Source organism: Paramisgurnus dabryanus, chromosome 24, assembly GCF_030506205.2.
Source record: "Paramisgurnus dabryanus chromosome 24, PD_genome_1.1, whole genome shotgun sequence".
Lineage (NCBI taxonomy): Eukaryota > Metazoa > Chordata > Actinopteri > Cypriniformes > Cobitidae > Paramisgurnus > Paramisgurnus dabryanus.
Genome location: NC_133360.1, coordinates 636,151 through 652,312, shown reverse-complemented (window position 1 = coordinate 652,312; position 16,162 = coordinate 636,151). Strand labels below are relative to the sequence as shown.

The 16,162-nt window shown below is 38.5% G+C and overlaps 1 protein-coding gene across 1 annotated transcript in view; it reads right to left on the bottom strand.

Annotated features, from left to right (window-relative positions):
* The window catches only part of LOC135721075 (uncharacterized), a 42,811-nt gene extending 26,917 nt beyond the window's left edge, over positions 1 to 15,894 (bottom strand). The window contains exons 1-38 of the mRNA XM_065243204.2: positions 15,754 to 15,894; positions 12,607 to 12,777; positions 12,375 to 12,402; positions 12,149 to 12,260; positions 11,971 to 12,063; positions 11,817 to 11,880; positions 11,629 to 11,727; positions 11,347 to 11,450; positions 11,096 to 11,234; positions 10,882 to 11,000; positions 10,639 to 10,788; positions 10,380 to 10,550; positions 10,003 to 10,306; positions 9,836 to 9,906; positions 9,669 to 9,756; positions 9,478 to 9,595; positions 9,263 to 9,386; positions 9,019 to 9,155; positions 8,662 to 8,917; positions 8,331 to 8,573; positions 8,072 to 8,248; positions 7,834 to 7,979; positions 7,670 to 7,760; positions 7,192 to 7,581; positions 6,985 to 7,111; positions 6,794 to 6,912; positions 6,507 to 6,703; positions 6,238 to 6,421; positions 5,994 to 6,159; positions 5,797 to 5,921; positions 5,397 to 5,705; positions 5,114 to 5,317; positions 4,898 to 5,023; positions 4,593 to 4,763; positions 4,180 to 4,284; positions 4,002 to 4,097; positions 3,765 to 3,896; positions 3,629 to 3,645 (exon numbers count right to left, since the gene is read on the bottom strand). Coding sequence (XP_065099276.2) covers positions 3,629 to 3,645; positions 3,765 to 3,896; positions 4,002 to 4,097; positions 4,180 to 4,284; positions 4,593 to 4,763; positions 4,898 to 5,023; positions 5,114 to 5,317; positions 5,397 to 5,705; positions 5,797 to 5,921; positions 5,994 to 6,159; positions 6,238 to 6,421; positions 6,507 to 6,703; positions 6,794 to 6,912; positions 6,985 to 7,111; positions 7,192 to 7,581; positions 7,670 to 7,760; positions 7,834 to 7,979; positions 8,072 to 8,248; positions 8,331 to 8,573; positions 8,662 to 8,917; positions 9,019 to 9,155; positions 9,263 to 9,386; positions 9,478 to 9,595; positions 9,669 to 9,756; positions 9,836 to 9,906; positions 10,003 to 10,306; positions 10,380 to 10,550; positions 10,639 to 10,788; positions 10,882 to 11,000; positions 11,096 to 11,234; positions 11,347 to 11,450; positions 11,629 to 11,727; positions 11,817 to 11,880; positions 11,971 to 12,063; positions 12,149 to 12,260; positions 12,375 to 12,402; positions 12,607 to 12,777; positions 15,754 to 15,766 — 5,486 coding nt within the window. The 5' untranslated portion in view covers positions 15,767 to 15,894. The remainder of the gene's footprint in view (positions 1 to 3,628; positions 3,646 to 3,764; positions 3,897 to 4,001; positions 4,098 to 4,179; positions 4,285 to 4,592; positions 4,764 to 4,897; positions 5,024 to 5,113; positions 5,318 to 5,396; positions 5,706 to 5,796; positions 5,922 to 5,993; positions 6,160 to 6,237; positions 6,422 to 6,506; positions 6,704 to 6,793; positions 6,913 to 6,984; positions 7,112 to 7,191; positions 7,582 to 7,669; positions 7,761 to 7,833; positions 7,980 to 8,071; positions 8,249 to 8,330; positions 8,574 to 8,661; positions 8,918 to 9,018; positions 9,156 to 9,262; positions 9,387 to 9,477; positions 9,596 to 9,668; positions 9,757 to 9,835; positions 9,907 to 10,002; positions 10,307 to 10,379; positions 10,551 to 10,638; positions 10,789 to 10,881; positions 11,001 to 11,095; positions 11,235 to 11,346; positions 11,451 to 11,628; positions 11,728 to 11,816; positions 11,881 to 11,970; positions 12,064 to 12,148; positions 12,261 to 12,374; positions 12,403 to 12,606; positions 12,778 to 15,753) is intronic.
* Between the last annotated feature and the right edge of the window lie 268 nt (positions 15,895 to 16,162).

Below are 16,162 nucleotides of genomic sequence, written 5' to 3'. Positions count from 1 at the left end.
GTGCAATAACTCTGTTCTGTGCAATAACTAGGTGTTCTGTATAGTTGTTATTTGTATCTATCTATTTATTTATTTTATTTGTGTATTTATTGTTTACAATGGCAGCTGCTTCTTTGCACTACGCACTTTGGAGTCCATGACAAATTTCCCTGAGGGGACAATAAAGTATATTCTATTCTATTCACTTTATGTAAAAATTTATGTGAAATTATTTATCTATTTCTGCAGTCTTTCATATCACTTTATTTTGTACAGATGTTACAGTTTTATTGAGATCTAATTTTGTATCATTGTGTCTTTCACTTCTGAAAAATGTTTATAAAAGAATTGGTAAGATGAAGACATTCTAATTTTTCATGTCAACCTGGTGTTTCTTTGGTTTTCTGCAATAAGAACATAGTCTTACTAAGCAGCCCCGCCGCTCCCATAACGCGCATCACGCGGTGTGCGTAGGGCACCACGTGCTGAGGGGGCACCAAAAATAATAGCCTAATGAAAAAAATTATAATGCTGAAATTATTTCATTAGCTATAGAAATATTATTAGGCACTTTTTATCCATGTATATGTTACAAAAAAGGGGGAACGAGATAATTTAATTGCTCTAGTCTAGACAGTATGCCCCCCAGCCTTTGATGGTCCGTGCCGGTTGAACGCACGGGCGCCTGACGAAGTTTGACAGAGGCCGTTTCTCAATCCGAAGGCTGCAGCCTCCAGAGGTCGCATTTCTAGGCTACATACGTCATCAAAACTTTCTTATTTCGTAATATTAACAATTATAAAGTTAACTATTATTCTTAGTTAATTGTAAATTGTTGTAATATGCTTATGACTTGCGAATGTAATGTTCAGTTAACTGAAATAAACCAGGCTTGATGACGTATGCAGCCCGCATATGCGACCTCGCGCAGGCTGCAGCTTTCGGATTGAGAAACGGCCAGTCAGAAGGCAACTTTTGGAAATGTCCCCGAAAAGACAGAAGGAGTCAGGATCGGAAAAAAGAAAAAAGAAGAAACTGCGGGATGATGCCCGTGCATCACTTGAAGGTAAGTCCATCATGGTTAATCATTCCTAAATAAGGGAAATGCGCTTGGGCTGCAGCTGCTGCTAATCGTAATGCGCCTCGAACTTGCTGTGCTGATATTAATGTTTAGCAAACTATTTTGTTATAATTTATAACTTCAGTGCAAGCTACATTGAGAAACATTACTGTAAAACATTACATACGGTATGCATATGCATTTTACAAATAACTGACGCAGTTGTTACTTTCTTTACTACGTTTCTTTAGATATTGAGCAGTAGTTTATTTTGTGGTTTATTTTGACCTGACGGTGGTTAATACTTTCTCAGTAAAAGTTAACATTAGCAGTCAGTGCACATGTTACAATTCATCACTTTAAATATATATAAATATAAAATGTCATGATATGAAGCAAACATTACTGTGACACTAGTTATCTGAATATTTGTTTTATTTAAGAATATTGAGTATTCTTGTTTACTTATTGATGTTTATTTAATGTAATTTATTTAAAGTGACATTCCACTTGGGAAAAACATGTCTGGATTATTTTGATAATTTAAATTTGGCAATTTTTTCTGTTTTGCTATTCTATAAAAGTTTGCACTTTCAAATGTGTAGTGTGTGTTGGCTAAAGCTGTGAAGATTTTACTTTCTGCTATTAAGTTATATGTTTGGCAATAAAAAATTAAACTGGCAAAAACAAACGTTTTTTTTTCTCAGGGTCGGGGTTGGGGGCATTATAAAGGAATTATGCTTAGGGCACCAAAATGGCTAGCAGCGGCACTGTTACTAAGCATACTAGAAATATCCAAGCAGGTGTGCTGAGGCAAGTTGGAGCTAACCTCTGCTAGACGCCAGCCCTCAAGGACAAGGTTAGGGCACCCCTGACTTAAGCAATACCATGAAATATCTTAAACACTCGGATATGATGTTTAAAGAATGTATACAATTAAAATAATATTTCCAGTGATGATCATTTTTATAAAATGATAAGACATATTTATGACAAGTTATGATGCAATCTCGAAGAGTTATATCTTCAAATTTGAATAAAATAAAGAAATTGGGGCTTGTTTATATGATTCAAACTTACAAGCCGCCAAACAACATCATAGAGACATGCTGGCTGGTTTATATAATTCATACTGGGTGTCAAGATCCTAAAACCCTTGAACCCTGTTATACTCTGCTTACAGCTATATTTTACTTTATTATTTGTGTACTTTAACGTATTTCATTATGCCTAAATAGAAAAACTGATTTCTCTTTGTCTTGGTCATAAACCATAAAAAACTTGTAAGAAACATTTTTGCATGTAGCTTATACGCATGTCAGCATATGCTAATTAATTAAACTCTCAAACTTTGTAGCTTTTTTCCCTCTTTTTTGTTTATTTTTCGTTCTAGGAATGTTTATGTGCATAACTCTTGGAATAAAAACATTTAAGCTTCTGTTGTCTCTATTCTTATGTTAAACTATTATATGTTCTATTTTTTGCTCCATGATTGTTATCATTACAGTTCAGTATTTTTATTATTTTTTTGGGCCGTTTTGCCTTTATTAACAGTGAATGAGAAGAGGACAGTAAAGTAAGGGGAAGATAGAGGGGTATGGGATCAGCAAATGACCACGAACCGTGAATCGAACTCGGGTTGCCGAAAGTGCGAAAGCACCACATGTCGGAGCGCTATCCACTACACCATCAGCTCCGACATTACAGTTCAGTATTCATTTGTATTTATTCATCAATTCTTTGTTAGTCTCTCTTTCCTCACTTTTCTCTCCAGTAAGTCACTCTCTCTTTCTTTATCTCTCCTAACATTGTTTTCCTTATCACAGGGAAATAATTATACAAGGAGTTGCCACTTGGTCTGGCAAATAAGAATAGAGTAATGTACTCTTGCTGTCTCCTCCTAGTATCAGTCTGGAACAATCATGCTGTTCCCTCCCAGTATCCCAGCTCCCTTCCAGACTGAAACAACACAATCTCCCTGGATCTATTTTAGTCTCTTTCCCTCTTGTACCCTAGCTTTATCTACATGTCACCCTGTACCCCAAGAATGGTTGCCCACTGAAGCTAAGTAGGATTAAGCCTGGTAAGTACCTAATGGGAGACCTCTTGGGAAAACTAAGTTGCTGCAGGTATAGGTGTTAGTGAGACCATCAAGGGGTGCTCACTCTGTCCTAACACCCCAGTATGGTGATAGGGACATTATACTGTCAAAAAGCTTTTTTACATGCCTATTACTGTCTTTCTCCATATTTTCCCCATCATGTCTTTGGTTTTTAACTTTTCTGTCTGAAAACAAGGTGTATTCTCAATGCAATGGCGACAGGAATGACAATTTAACTAAAACTATTTCATACATTTTGAATTTGAAATAATTTTATATTCTATCTCTCTGTGCACAACACATTCTATTTGTTCTTGTTCTGATTCTTTTTTTGTTTTGTTTTCAATTGTTTTTTGTAATGTCTCATTTCACTTCTGTCAATAAAAACTGCAATAACGCAATCATAAAAACACAACATCTTTTTATTAGTTACAAGTACTTCATATTTTATGATTACTTTCTGTTGTGATCCAGGCTTCGGGCTTTACTCTGCTGATTCTTTTCCCTAAAAAAAGAAAATAATGCATACATTTTACTAAATGATTTTATATACAGTGTATGTATGTGTTTATTCTGTTTATGTTACCTGGCAGTTTGGTTACAGTACCAACAGGGCGCTCTTACCTTTCCAATCTCACGGCTCTTGATTCTCATCTTATTGACCTGGGACTCAGAAATGTCAGCACGTTCCTGAGCCTCCTCAAGCTCATGCTGCACCTTCCTGTGCCTGGCCAGGTGAGTGTTGGCCTGCTCCTCCTGTAAAGTGAGATTTTTGTTGTTAGTCACTTTGGATCTTCTCGATTAACTTTTAAGATGATCCCTCAAGATCTCAAAATGTTCTAACACAAAACTATCACTCACAGCTTCCTCAGCTTGACGCTTGTAGGACTTGACTTTCATCTGCAGCTTGTCCACCAAATCCTGCAGTCTCATCACATTCTTCTTATCTTCTTCAGTCTGTATAGGTGAAAGAGGTTAAATCACTATCCAGCATGTAGATTGACTCATCTGTTGTTACTGCTGTACAGATGGTAAGTACCTGGTATGTGAGTTCCTTCACTCTCCTCTCATATTTGTGCACTCCTTTAACAGCTTCAGCACTACGTCTCTGTTCAGACTCCACTTCAGACTCCAGCTCACGCACCTTCAGTAAAGAAGCATGATACAGTAAGTTTTGTTCCTTTATTTGACTACACAAGCAACACGAGTGCTGATATGTTGCTCAACATCTCTAGAACTTCTCACTACTTTTTGTCACTTCACCTGTCTGTATTCAATGTGTGTAACTCTCTTTGGTTCTTTTTATTGGCGTTGCTAATCATATTGTGTTAGTAATGTCCACATCTTAGAGTTATATCAAGGCTGTTTGTAGTTGTTTGTTTGTTTTAACCCATACAGTATCTTCCATGATCAGAATCAATTCTTCTGAGCAGCTGAACATTAAAAACCTACCCTGGCCTCCAGTTTCTGGAGCTGTTTCTTTCCACCTTTCATGGCCAGACTCTCTGCCTCATCCAGACGGTGCTGCAGGTCTTTGACTGTAATCTCCATGTTCTTCTTCATCCTCTCCAGGTGAGAACTGGTGTCCTGCTCCTTCTTTAGTTCCTCAGCCATCATGGCAGCCTGGAATGAGACCCAAATATCATTAACTAAGCTTTAGAACAAAGACGCATCAAAGCAGCATTTGGGATTGATATGGTTGCACGTGCTCTTTAGAAGAATTTCTACATTGAAAGTAGATTGTAGCAAACTCTCACATCAGTAATGGCTTTCTTGGCTTTCTCCTCTGCATTTCTGGCTTCCTGGACTGAATCATCCACCTCACCTTGAACCTGGACCAGATCACTCTCAAGCTTCTTCTTGGTGTTAATAAGACTTGTATTCTGTGAGACATCAACAGCTTCAGTCAGAAATCTCACTGTTTCCTTCAAACAGTTGTTCTTAGGTTTAGTGTTACTGTACAATCATTGTACCTGAGAGTGCAGCAGTCCCACACGCTCACTGGCGTCCACAAGCTCTTGCTCGGCCACTTTGCGGCCTCTCTCAGCTTGCTCCAGTGCAACTCTTAGCTCCTCAATCTCAGCTTGCATCAGGTTATTCCTGCGCTCCACCATGGCAACTTGCTCCTTCATGTCTTCCTGTCCTCTGACGGCTTCATCAAGGTGCAGTTGGGCATCCTGTGGCAGGTTTAAGGTGTCAGTATTCAAGCGTTGATTCTAATTCAGACAACTAAACATTTAACAAAGGGAAGGTTACCTTGAGTTGGCCTTGGACATTCCTCAGCTGTTTCTGGGCCTCAGCAGCCTGGCGGTTTGCATGGCTCAGCTGAATCTCCATCTCATTGAGATCTCCCTCCATCTTTTTCTTGACTCTTAGGGCATCATTTCTGCTCCTGACCTCAGAGTCCAAAGTGGTTTGCATGGAATCAATCACTCGTTGGCTGTTTCTCTTGATCTGCTCTATTTCCTCATCTTTCTCAGCAAGTTTTCTGTCAATCTCGCTCTTGACCTGGGTCAGCTCCAGCTGGATACGAACAATCTTGGTTTCTTCATGTTCCAGAGTGCCCTGGTAAACAGAAGTAAGATTTTATTAACATACTAGATGAGTGAGACAGGGTGAGTTATAGATTCTTGCATGGTTTTACTGTAGCTTTTACCTCAGCTTCTTCCAGTGCAGTCTGGATCTCTGATTTCTCAATCTCCACTGTCTTCTTGGCTTTCTCTAATTCATGAATGCTCTTTCCGGTCTCTCCAAGCTGCTCAGTTAGGTCAGAAATCTCCTCTAAAGGTAAAAAAATACAGTTATAAAAGTTATAGTTTCAATGCGGGTATTGTTAATAAAAGTGCCATTTACGTTGCAAATTCTTGTTCTCTCTCTTTAGAGTCTCCAGGTGATCAAGAGTTTCTTCATAAGAGTTCTTCATCTTGAAGAGCTCAGTGCTGAGGGAACGAGCTTCTTTCTGAGCACCTTCTAGCTCAGCCTGACCTTCCTCATACTTCTGTTTCCAATCTGCCAGGACCTGACAAAATAGAAACCTAATCATTAAAGTTCATGAATTGTATGAAGTTTAGACTTTTAAATGTCATGTATTCCTTACCTTATCAAAGTTTCTTTGCTTCTTGTCCAAGTTGGCAGCCAATGAGTTTGCTCTCTCCACATCAATCATGAGGTCCTCGACTTCACCCAGCAATCTCTGCTTGGTCTTTTCCAGAGAAGCACACTTGGAGTTCACAGCTTCAACAGATTCTTCAGCATCCTGGAGACGCTGGGCCAGCTTTTTCCTGTGGGAAATTGTATGAAATTATGTCTTGGTCTATCAGATGTGAATTCCTCAATAATTTACTTAAATGTTGTGCGTTTTTATACTTGGCATCCTCAAGCTCCTCAGTGCGCTGGATAGCATCAGTCTCATATTTGGCTCTCCACTGAGCCACCTCACTGTTGGCCTTAGACATGCCACGCTGAAGTTCACCTTTTGCCTCTTGCTCCTCTTCATACTGCTCTCTGAGCAGATCACAATCATGGCGGGCAGACTGGACAGCATGGGCCAAGGCATTTTTGGCCTAAAATCAAACATGTTAGAAGAATAGAAGTCTGGGTCTCTTTGGTTTTCTTGAAATGCAAATATATTTCACCATGTAATGTGATTTTACCTTAAGTTCCTCTTCAACATGTCTCTTGAGTTCTTCAATCTGTTGAGTGAAAGCCTGTTTTCCTCTGGTCAGCTGAGAAACCAGAGCTTCTTTCTCCTCCAGCTGGCGAGCCAGTTCACCTGTTCATTTGTTTTGTGTTAATAAATCTATTGAACAGTTTTATTTAGAACAAAATTTTGTTGTGAACTAACCATTCTCAGTGGCAAGTCTTGCTCTTTGGGCACTTGTGTCATTGAGCTGCCGAACATTTTCATCATTCTTGGACTTGATTTCACTCAGTTGGTCTTCAAGGGAATGGCACATCTTCTCTAAGTTACCCTTTAAATATACAAAAGTGTTTTACCCATGTTTTGTCTCATTGTGGAGTTTCATTTAATGATCCCTTTAGCTGTGATTACCTTTGATTTGGCCACTGCCTCCATGTTGCTTGATAAGTCATCAATCTCCATCTTGTACTCACTCTTCTCCTTCTCCAGCTTTTGCTTAACACGCTGGAGGTTGTCAATCTGTTCTCCCAGCTCAGCCACGGTGTCTGCCTGCTTTTTTCGGAGAGCAGCAGCTGTAGCCTCATGCTGCAATGTGGACTCTTCCAGATCACGACGCAACTTCATGAATTCTGCTTCACGCTTCTTGTTCATCTCAATCTGGGCAGAAGTGGCACCACCAGCTTCCTCAAGCCTCTCGCTGATCTCTTCAAGTTCCCTGGAGAGATCAGCTCTCAGCTTTTCTACTTTAGCACGAGCAGCTCGCTCGGCCTCAATTTCCTCTTCCAGCTCCTCAATACGGGCCTGATTTTAAAATATACACTTGGCTTGTCATCTTGGTAATGTGAATTTCCCAGTTATTTACTTAAGTTTAACATATGAAAGACATTACCTGAAGTTCTTTGATCTTCTTCTGAAGCTGTGCTCCCAAAGACTGTTCATCTTCAATCTTGCTGATCAGTTGACTTATCTCAAAGTCCTTCCTGATTCAAGAAAATTAAGGTTTTGTAAAATATGTATTTGTTTACATTTGCTCATTTTCTATCTTCAACTCACTTTTTGATCTTTTCATCTGATTGTTGTTTGTCATTCTCCAGGTCCATTAGTGATTCCTGGGCCAGTTTCAGATCACCCTCAAGCTTTCTTTTGGCTCTCTCAAGGTCCATACGAAGTTTCTTCTCTTGCTCCAGTGAACCCTCGAGCTGTCCACAAAAGCCAGTATATTAGAATCTCCTACAATCAGATCAATTTCTTTCATGTATTTATGGTTTTATTCTCATGCCAAACATCTTACATCATCCACTTGCTGCTCAAGTTTTGTCTTTGCTTTAGTCAGAGAGTTGACTTTGTCTTCCTCTGCCTGAAGGTCATCAAGGGTTTGCTGGTGTGCCTCTTGGAGGGCTTTTTTCTCTTTGGTCAGCTTGGCAATGGACTCATCCTGAGAGGTCATCTCCTCAGTCAGATTTTTAACCTAAATACAAGCATTGTTCAGTGTTTTTCTTCTCAAGTATTAACACATGAGCTGTGTTAAGAAGATGTTATTAAATGTTAACCTTATTTTCTGTTGCATGTTTCTCCTTTTCCACTTTGGCCAAGGTGAGCTCCAGGTCATCAATATCTTTCTTCAGTTCAGAGCATTCATCTTCTAGTTTCCTCTTCTTTGCAGTCAGTTCAGCATTGATCTCCTCCTCATCCTCCAGTCTCTCGGTTGTCTCTTTGAGTTTGGCCTCGAATTGGATCTTGCTTTTGATAAGACCTTCACATCTCTCCTCAGCATCATTGAGACTATCAGCTTCCTATATATTATAATGAGGACAAGGTTAATTTCTTGAACCCGTTGAAATCAATATCAATATAAATATGAGTATAAGCTGCAGCACTCACAGATGCTACTTGCAGTTGAAGATCATTTTTCTCCTGCATGAGTGACACCATTTTCTCCTCAAGCTCCTTCTTTTTTGCTAGTGCCTTGGCTAGATCCTCCTTCATTTTCTCGTAGTTCTCCTTCATGGAAGCCATTTCTTTCTCTGTTTCTGCAGTCTTCAGAAGAGGTTTGATCTTGAAGTAAAGCTTCATCCATGGCCAATGTTTCACATTCACAAATGAGCGGATGTTGTATTGGATGGTAAAAATGGATTCTCTGTGTAAAATATCATCAGTTAGCATCAGTAGCCATGCTATCTTTAAAACTATTTCATTCAAATGTATTTGTTTCCCAGACAGTATGTAAGTGCATTGTACCTCCTCTCCATCATCTTGACAAACACCTTCCTCATGACATATCCACGACAAAGGGCCTGAGTCATGGTTACCAGCGCTGCTAGTTTCTCATCTCTCATCTCCTCAAGAGCACCCAGCAGACCAGCTTTGAAGAACACCTGCAATCCCACCACAGAATTTATTTTAACAGGTAGTAAACCTGTTGCCTCTGTCCACCTAGCATACTAGATTTCTAGATTCAAGATTTCAAATAAACTTCACATACTTTGGTGTGTCCAAACTTATACTGGTTGTGGTCGACGTCAATAGAGCCCAAGAGTTTCTCTGAAGCTTTCTTGTTGTCCATGAAATGTCCCTCAGGGATGACACTAGCATTCAATACTTTATATCTAAAATCAAGTGTTTTGAAACATTAATGATAGGTCTTGACTGTATTTGTAGTGAGATTATTGTTACACTTTGATTGTTTAAACAGAATACCTCTGCTTGAAGTCACCATAGAGGATTCTGCTGGGGAAACCCTTTCTGCAGATTCTGATACCCTCCAGCACACCATTACACCTCAGCTGATGGATAACCAGGAAGTTCTCCATCAGACCTAAAACAGAGATAACCATGAGTTCTCTAAGTAACTTAAACAATAATTGCACCTTTGACTCAGGAGTCTTTACCTGGAGTCTTGGACTCGTTGGGAATCAGGCAGCGCACAAAGTGCGGGTGAGTGCTCCTCAGGTTTGACATCAGCTTGCCCAAGTTCTCCTGTAGAATCAATATTGTTTTGTTGACTTGGACAGTAATCTTTACTTAAAATACAACATTTCACCTACTGAGTGCATACCCTAAAAAGTGCAGACACGGTCTGGAATGAACCACCCTTCTTCTTGCCTGCTTTCTTTCCAGCAGCTTCAGCTGTTTTGTGTGAAGGCGATACAAGTTAATGAATATTTAAAATTATAATTAATCTTATAATTATTGAATTGTCATTACTTGTTATATCATTCTTACCTTCGCCTGCACTAACGGCATACAGGAGGGACAGCAGTTTGACTGATGACTTCTGATAGAGTTGCACAACAGAGTCGTTCAGTGGATCCTTATTCTTTTCCAACCAGCCAGTAATGTTATAGTCAACAGTGCCGGCGTAGTGCACCAGAGAGAAGTGAGCTTCTGCCTTGCCTTTGGCAGGTTTGGGCTTCTGAAAAGCTGCGCATTTGCCGAGGTGCTGATCATGCAGCTTGTTTTTGAAGCTCATGTCTGTGGCTTTGGGGAACATGCACTCCTCTTCAAGGATGGAGAAGATGCCCATTGGCTGGTGGAGAAATACTCAAGCTTAAGCACAAGTACATAATATAAACATTGTTTTGTCAAGTGTTTATTTTTACCTTCTCAATAAGCTCAATGCAGGCAGCTAAATCCATTCCAAAGTCAATGAATGCCCATTCAATGCCTTCTTTCTTGTACTCCTCTTGCTCCAGCACAAACATGTGATGATTGAAAAACTGTTGCAGTTTCTCGTTGGTGAAGTTGATGCAAAGCTGCTCCAAGCTGTTGTACTGGCATTTCAAAACAAGGAAATTCTCACTCTTATATCTTTACATTTATATTTTGATTCTTAGAAACGTATTAGTAATCGATGCTTACATCAAAGATCTCAAATCCAGCAATGTCCAGCACACCAATGTAGAACTGTCTGGACTGCTTTGTGTCTAACATCTCATTGATACGGACGACCATCCACAAGAACATTTTCTCATAAACTGATTTGCACAGAGCGCTGACTGTGTTAGTCACCTGTGAAAGATTGTACAGAGGTCATGAATTTGATCTTAGATGATTTTAGATTTTGTCTGTTCAGTAGACATTGATTGCGTTACTCATCATCACCTGTGGTACAGTTTGACCTTTGGTCACGTACTCATTTCCAACCTTCACTCTGGGGTAACACACAGCTTTCAGCAGGTCTGCAGAGTTCAGGCCCATGAGGTAGGAGATTTTATCAGCCTCTATAAACAAGCAAAGTTTTGCAGGTAATGGTCAATAAAGTAATGTTTTTATGGTGATACGAGTATCATCTCTCTTCAAACAGTTCATCTCTCACCCTCAGTGCCATCAGGTTCAGCCTGCTCCTCTCTCTGCTTCTGCTTGAACTTCATGCTGCCATGATGCATCACAGCACCTGTCAGCTTGTAGATGGCTGCTTTCTCCTCACCAGTGAAGCCCAGAATGTCGATAGCAGTCTGTTTGTTGTAAACACTCGAGTAAGTTGTTTTTAAAATACATTATCTTATGCACTAGCATCATTTCTACTCATGCAAATATATAATAACAATGTTGTTGTCCACCACGTACATCTGTGGCAATGAACTCTTCCACATCATCGATACTCTTGACAGTGATTTCACCCATGCTGATCATTGGATAGTCATAAGGATTGGTGGTGATCAGAAGTGCCTCTGTAAGGAATTCATGTGCACTATATTAACACTGCTCTTGGACATTGGATCTATGCATGAGTATGCATGAATTTGTTCATGAAATATGTGTACAGACATTTTTTACTATGAAATAAATATTATTAGCAAATGAGACCCAGTTTGTGTATTGAATCATATGGTTGTGTGGATTTCTCACCAAGCAGTTCTGGTTTGTGTCCAGTCATGAGCTGGTAGAAGATGTGGTAGCTCCTCTCAGCAGACAGCTGGAATGTTACTCTTGACTTTTCCAGCAGATCTTTACAGGAGAACATTGGCTTCAGATGACTAATATTCATGCTTATTTAACAATAAAACATGTTTTGGTTTTGAAACGGTGCAACTCACAAGTTTCAATATCAGCTGACGCCAGTTTCCCAGTTGTCCCAAAGTGAATCCTGATGAATTTACCCTGAAACATTATTTAGGACACATTTGAATGTCTGCCATCTTGGAAAGGTATAACACAAATGATAATGCATTTCATCAGACTTTAACTTACAAAACGAGACGAGTTGTCGTTCCTCACAGTCTTGGCATTACCATAAGCCTCCAGCAGGGGGTTTGCTGCAATGATTTGATCCTCTAGCGATCCCTGTGGCGTACACAAGTAATTTCATCATGTTGAACAGTTGTGTCACTACACTTTGTTTATTTTTACAGTATTGTGCTTTGCTAACCTGCATTTTTCCCGGGACAGGTTCTGCCCTCTTCGGTCCAGCCACAGCGATTGTCGCAAAGTACTGGATGACACGTTTGGTGTTGACGGTCTTTCCTGCGCCGGATTCTCCGCTGTAGTGTAAAAAACTTAATGTAAGACACTTTACATTCATAATATAATAGTAGAAATGAATAGAAATTGTTGTCATGTATTATAAATAAATATTAGAAAAGATCTAAACTCACGTAATTAGGATAGATTGGTTATCACGATCTGAGAAAATGTGTTAAAAGTTGTTTAGTAGCAGAGCATGTTATTTCATTACCATGAGACGTTACAACATGTTATATTCAGAATTAATGTGCATTGAGGAATTGTACACAAACTAGAAAGTTAAAAATGGTTAGGTTTAGTTTTGTGTTCACTTCAAAAAAACATATAGTTATTTGTTTAAAAACTTTTTAAAGAGTGTCTGACCGGTGAGCATGTTCTGGTAGGCGTTGTCAGAGATGGAGAAGATGTGTGGAGGGGCTTCAACTCTTTTCTTGCCCCTGTAACCGGCCACAACAACTGCATCGTACACCGGCAGCCATTTGTATGGATTGACGGTGGCGCAGAACAAACCAGAGTACACTGTAAAAAATTTCCCTGTAAAAAAACGGTATTATGCTGGAAGCTGTGGTTGCCAGCATTGCACTGTTAATTTACAGCGGGATACTGTTATTAGGAAAAACAGCACGATACTGTTTTGTTAAACAGCATGACACTGTTTTGTTACCTACAGCAGTCAACTGTTATTTTAACAGCATGGTACTGTTTGTGTTATCTATAGAATACAGCTGTAGATAATGTTAATTTACGGTTCTGCCTCTGTTAAAATACAGTTCTACTTCCATTAATTTACAGCTCCCCTATTTTAACAGTATGTTAATGTTATAATGCCCTGAAAGAAACTCATTTCATTTAGGAAACCAATTGACCCATTCAAGTTTATAAATATATATATTTATATGGTGGTGTTAGTATTATTAACTTAATTCATTTGAGTCCATTGAACACAAAAATTACTTCTAAAATTGAACTGCAAACATTTAAACTTTCACACAAATCTCATGTAGTTCATCACGAGTAAACTACACAATTACTGCTTTAAAATAAAACAACAGGCAGCATAACATCAATGATTTACTGCCCATCCTTGACCTAAACAACCACACTACTCTTCAGCACAATGGTAACCCAAAAACTGAGTCAAATCCTGACAAAACAGAACATTAAACACTAAGAGATATCTCAAATTATCATCTTGTGTAAATCCCCTGATCAGTTTTTAAGTTCACATGATTTAAAAAACAAAATACAAGGACTTTTCTCCAATGTCTGTGTGAAATTAACATATTTCTGTATGCAAATTTGACTGTTAAGTTTTCTGTATTTTAACAGCACATTCTGTTAAATAACAGTAATCAACTGGAAGCTTGGTTGCCAGCAAGATACTGTTTTTTTACAGTCTCCTTCGGACTGTTAAAAAACATTAGCATTCTGTGTTTTTATATCTTACACATTTAACCCTTTAAACCCCATCGCAAAATTCTTGGTGTCAAAAGAACACTGCTTAATGTGTCCACACTACAAAGAGTAAAAGAAACAGAGCCAATGTTGAAGTTAATGAGATAATGAAGTGATGATTGAGTTAATGATGAACAGCTGCTGTTAACAAACACAATCACTGAATAAAAGATGAACAAGAACCGAATTAAAGAGAAAACTCAACTTACCGACTTAGAAGAGACTCAAACTTACTCAGATTTCCTAAGATCTCACAAGAAGATCATCAAACAACTCCACAAACAGCATTAACATCTTCATTTATTACAAACCAGTTAGATTTTATTTTAAATGTACATTAGCTCTTACTGAGAAATAAATCATACGGTGTGGTTTCCTAAACAGGTATTATCTTAAACCAGGAATAGTTTAATTAGAAAATATAACTAGTTTTAACAAACATGCCTAACATTACTTCTGTGCATTTTCAGGCAAACAAAGGGCACTGATGTATTTCAAGATATGTCAGTGCAAGTTGTTTTGAGTTTGGACAGCTCTAGTCTAATAGTCTAATCCCTAAATAATAGTTACCATTCTCGTGATCAGCGGTTGCTTTAGTAGGACTCTTGATCCTTGGGTTTGCCCTTTGCTGTTATATTTATTCATGCTTATCAATGTGATTTGAAAGACATTGAATATGGCATAAAAGTATAAATAAAGTATTATCACTGACTAATGACCATTATGGTGTTAGTGTCATGAGTTAAAAGTAATTTACTGACTTTAAACAGAAGCTCATAAGTGGTTAGATGGTACGAAACTCCTTGTAGTAGTCTTATAATGTTACAGAAACTGAGTGTTGAGGTAGCCAGAGGAATGTTAAAAACATTCGGAATTAAATGAAATAAAAAACACAAGCAAATTACACACACAGACATCAAGAATCAGGCTATGAATCTCAACAATGGTGACTATCAAATGAAAAGCTTCATGCTGCAATGCATGCTGGGTATCAGCATAGTTCATGCAGATGAACTGTTTTTCCATTTTCTTTTGTCACCCTAGTTGAGAATCGTAGGCTGATTCTTGATGTCTGTGTGTGTCAGCTGAGGACTACGTTTTCACGTTCACCAAAGTCCATATGTATACAATTCTGTCAAGATATCAGATTACTGTTATACTAATAATTGTTGTAATGATTCTGTTTCAAATATATAAATACTTAGTCATAAACATCCCTAAGTACTAATAATTGTTATGATTCAGCTTCTTAAGGCTGGCAAGATAAACTACTGATCAATAATCAGACATCCAACCTCACAAGATGCTATCATCCCTTGGTTGTCTTTGCCATAACAAACATGCATCATAAAGGCACAGTTATAGCAACCCGACTGTAAACCAAGTCAAGAGACCAACTAATGAAAACAGTGATCACAATAATGGTGACTTTAAAGAAAATGCTTGTAAAGTCTAGTAAACACCTGTTTGTTCTCAGTAAGAACTGTTTTAGATGTATAACAGAAATAAAGTCAAAGTGGTTTCTAAGTGAAGATGGTAATGTTGTTTGTGTAAATGTTTAATTCTCCTCTGGTGATATATGGAGAGATTTAATGTGTTGTGTTATTTTCAGTTGATGTTCATCTAAGTCTTTGTGTCTGTAAGTGTTTCTGCTCATCTCTTCTCTTTTTTTGTTTATCTTTTCTTAAGTGATTCTGTTTATTAGCAGCAGGTGTCCATCATTAATGCTTCAGTATCTGAACTCATTGACTTGATTTCAGGTGGATCATTAGGAAACTAATGTAGGGAATAGTGAATGAGGGTGTAGGGTGTGATTTGGGACGCAGTCTTTAACGGTGGACTCTCAGGGCTGTAAATTCACATTATTCTGAGAACTGTTTTTTTTAAAGAATGCAGAATTTAACAGTATACTTCTGTTTTTGTTAAAAAACAGAATTATACTGTTAAATTTGGCTGTTTTTTAACAGCAATTTTTTACAGTGTAGGTCTGAAACAGAGATCTGTGTTCAACATCAACCTCATAGCAGGTATTAAAAGTGATGTGTTTAGACTTACATAGATCATCCATGCTGCGTAACGCTCTTTGAGATTATACAGCACAGTGGCCTCATTGAGGTGGGTCATCATGACCATGTCCTCAATTTTGTCAAACTTGGGTGGATTCATTGGAAAGATTTGATCTTCTTTGACAGTTACAGTCTGATAATAAACAACAACAGTTATCAGGAAGAGTTAGACATGACTCGAGATATTAATAACAGTAAAAGATTAAATGAACGTACCTTCCCACTCTGAGTTTTCACAGTAGCTTTGCAACCCTCTTTACTAACAAGAGTACCCTTCAGGAACATCTCATCTGGATCAGATACATAGAAGGCTGTTTTGGCATCAAACGGGGCATTCTGAGCCTCAATCCTCTCTCTCTCTGGTTTGCGGAGGTAAATGGCCGCTGGGCCAAAACACT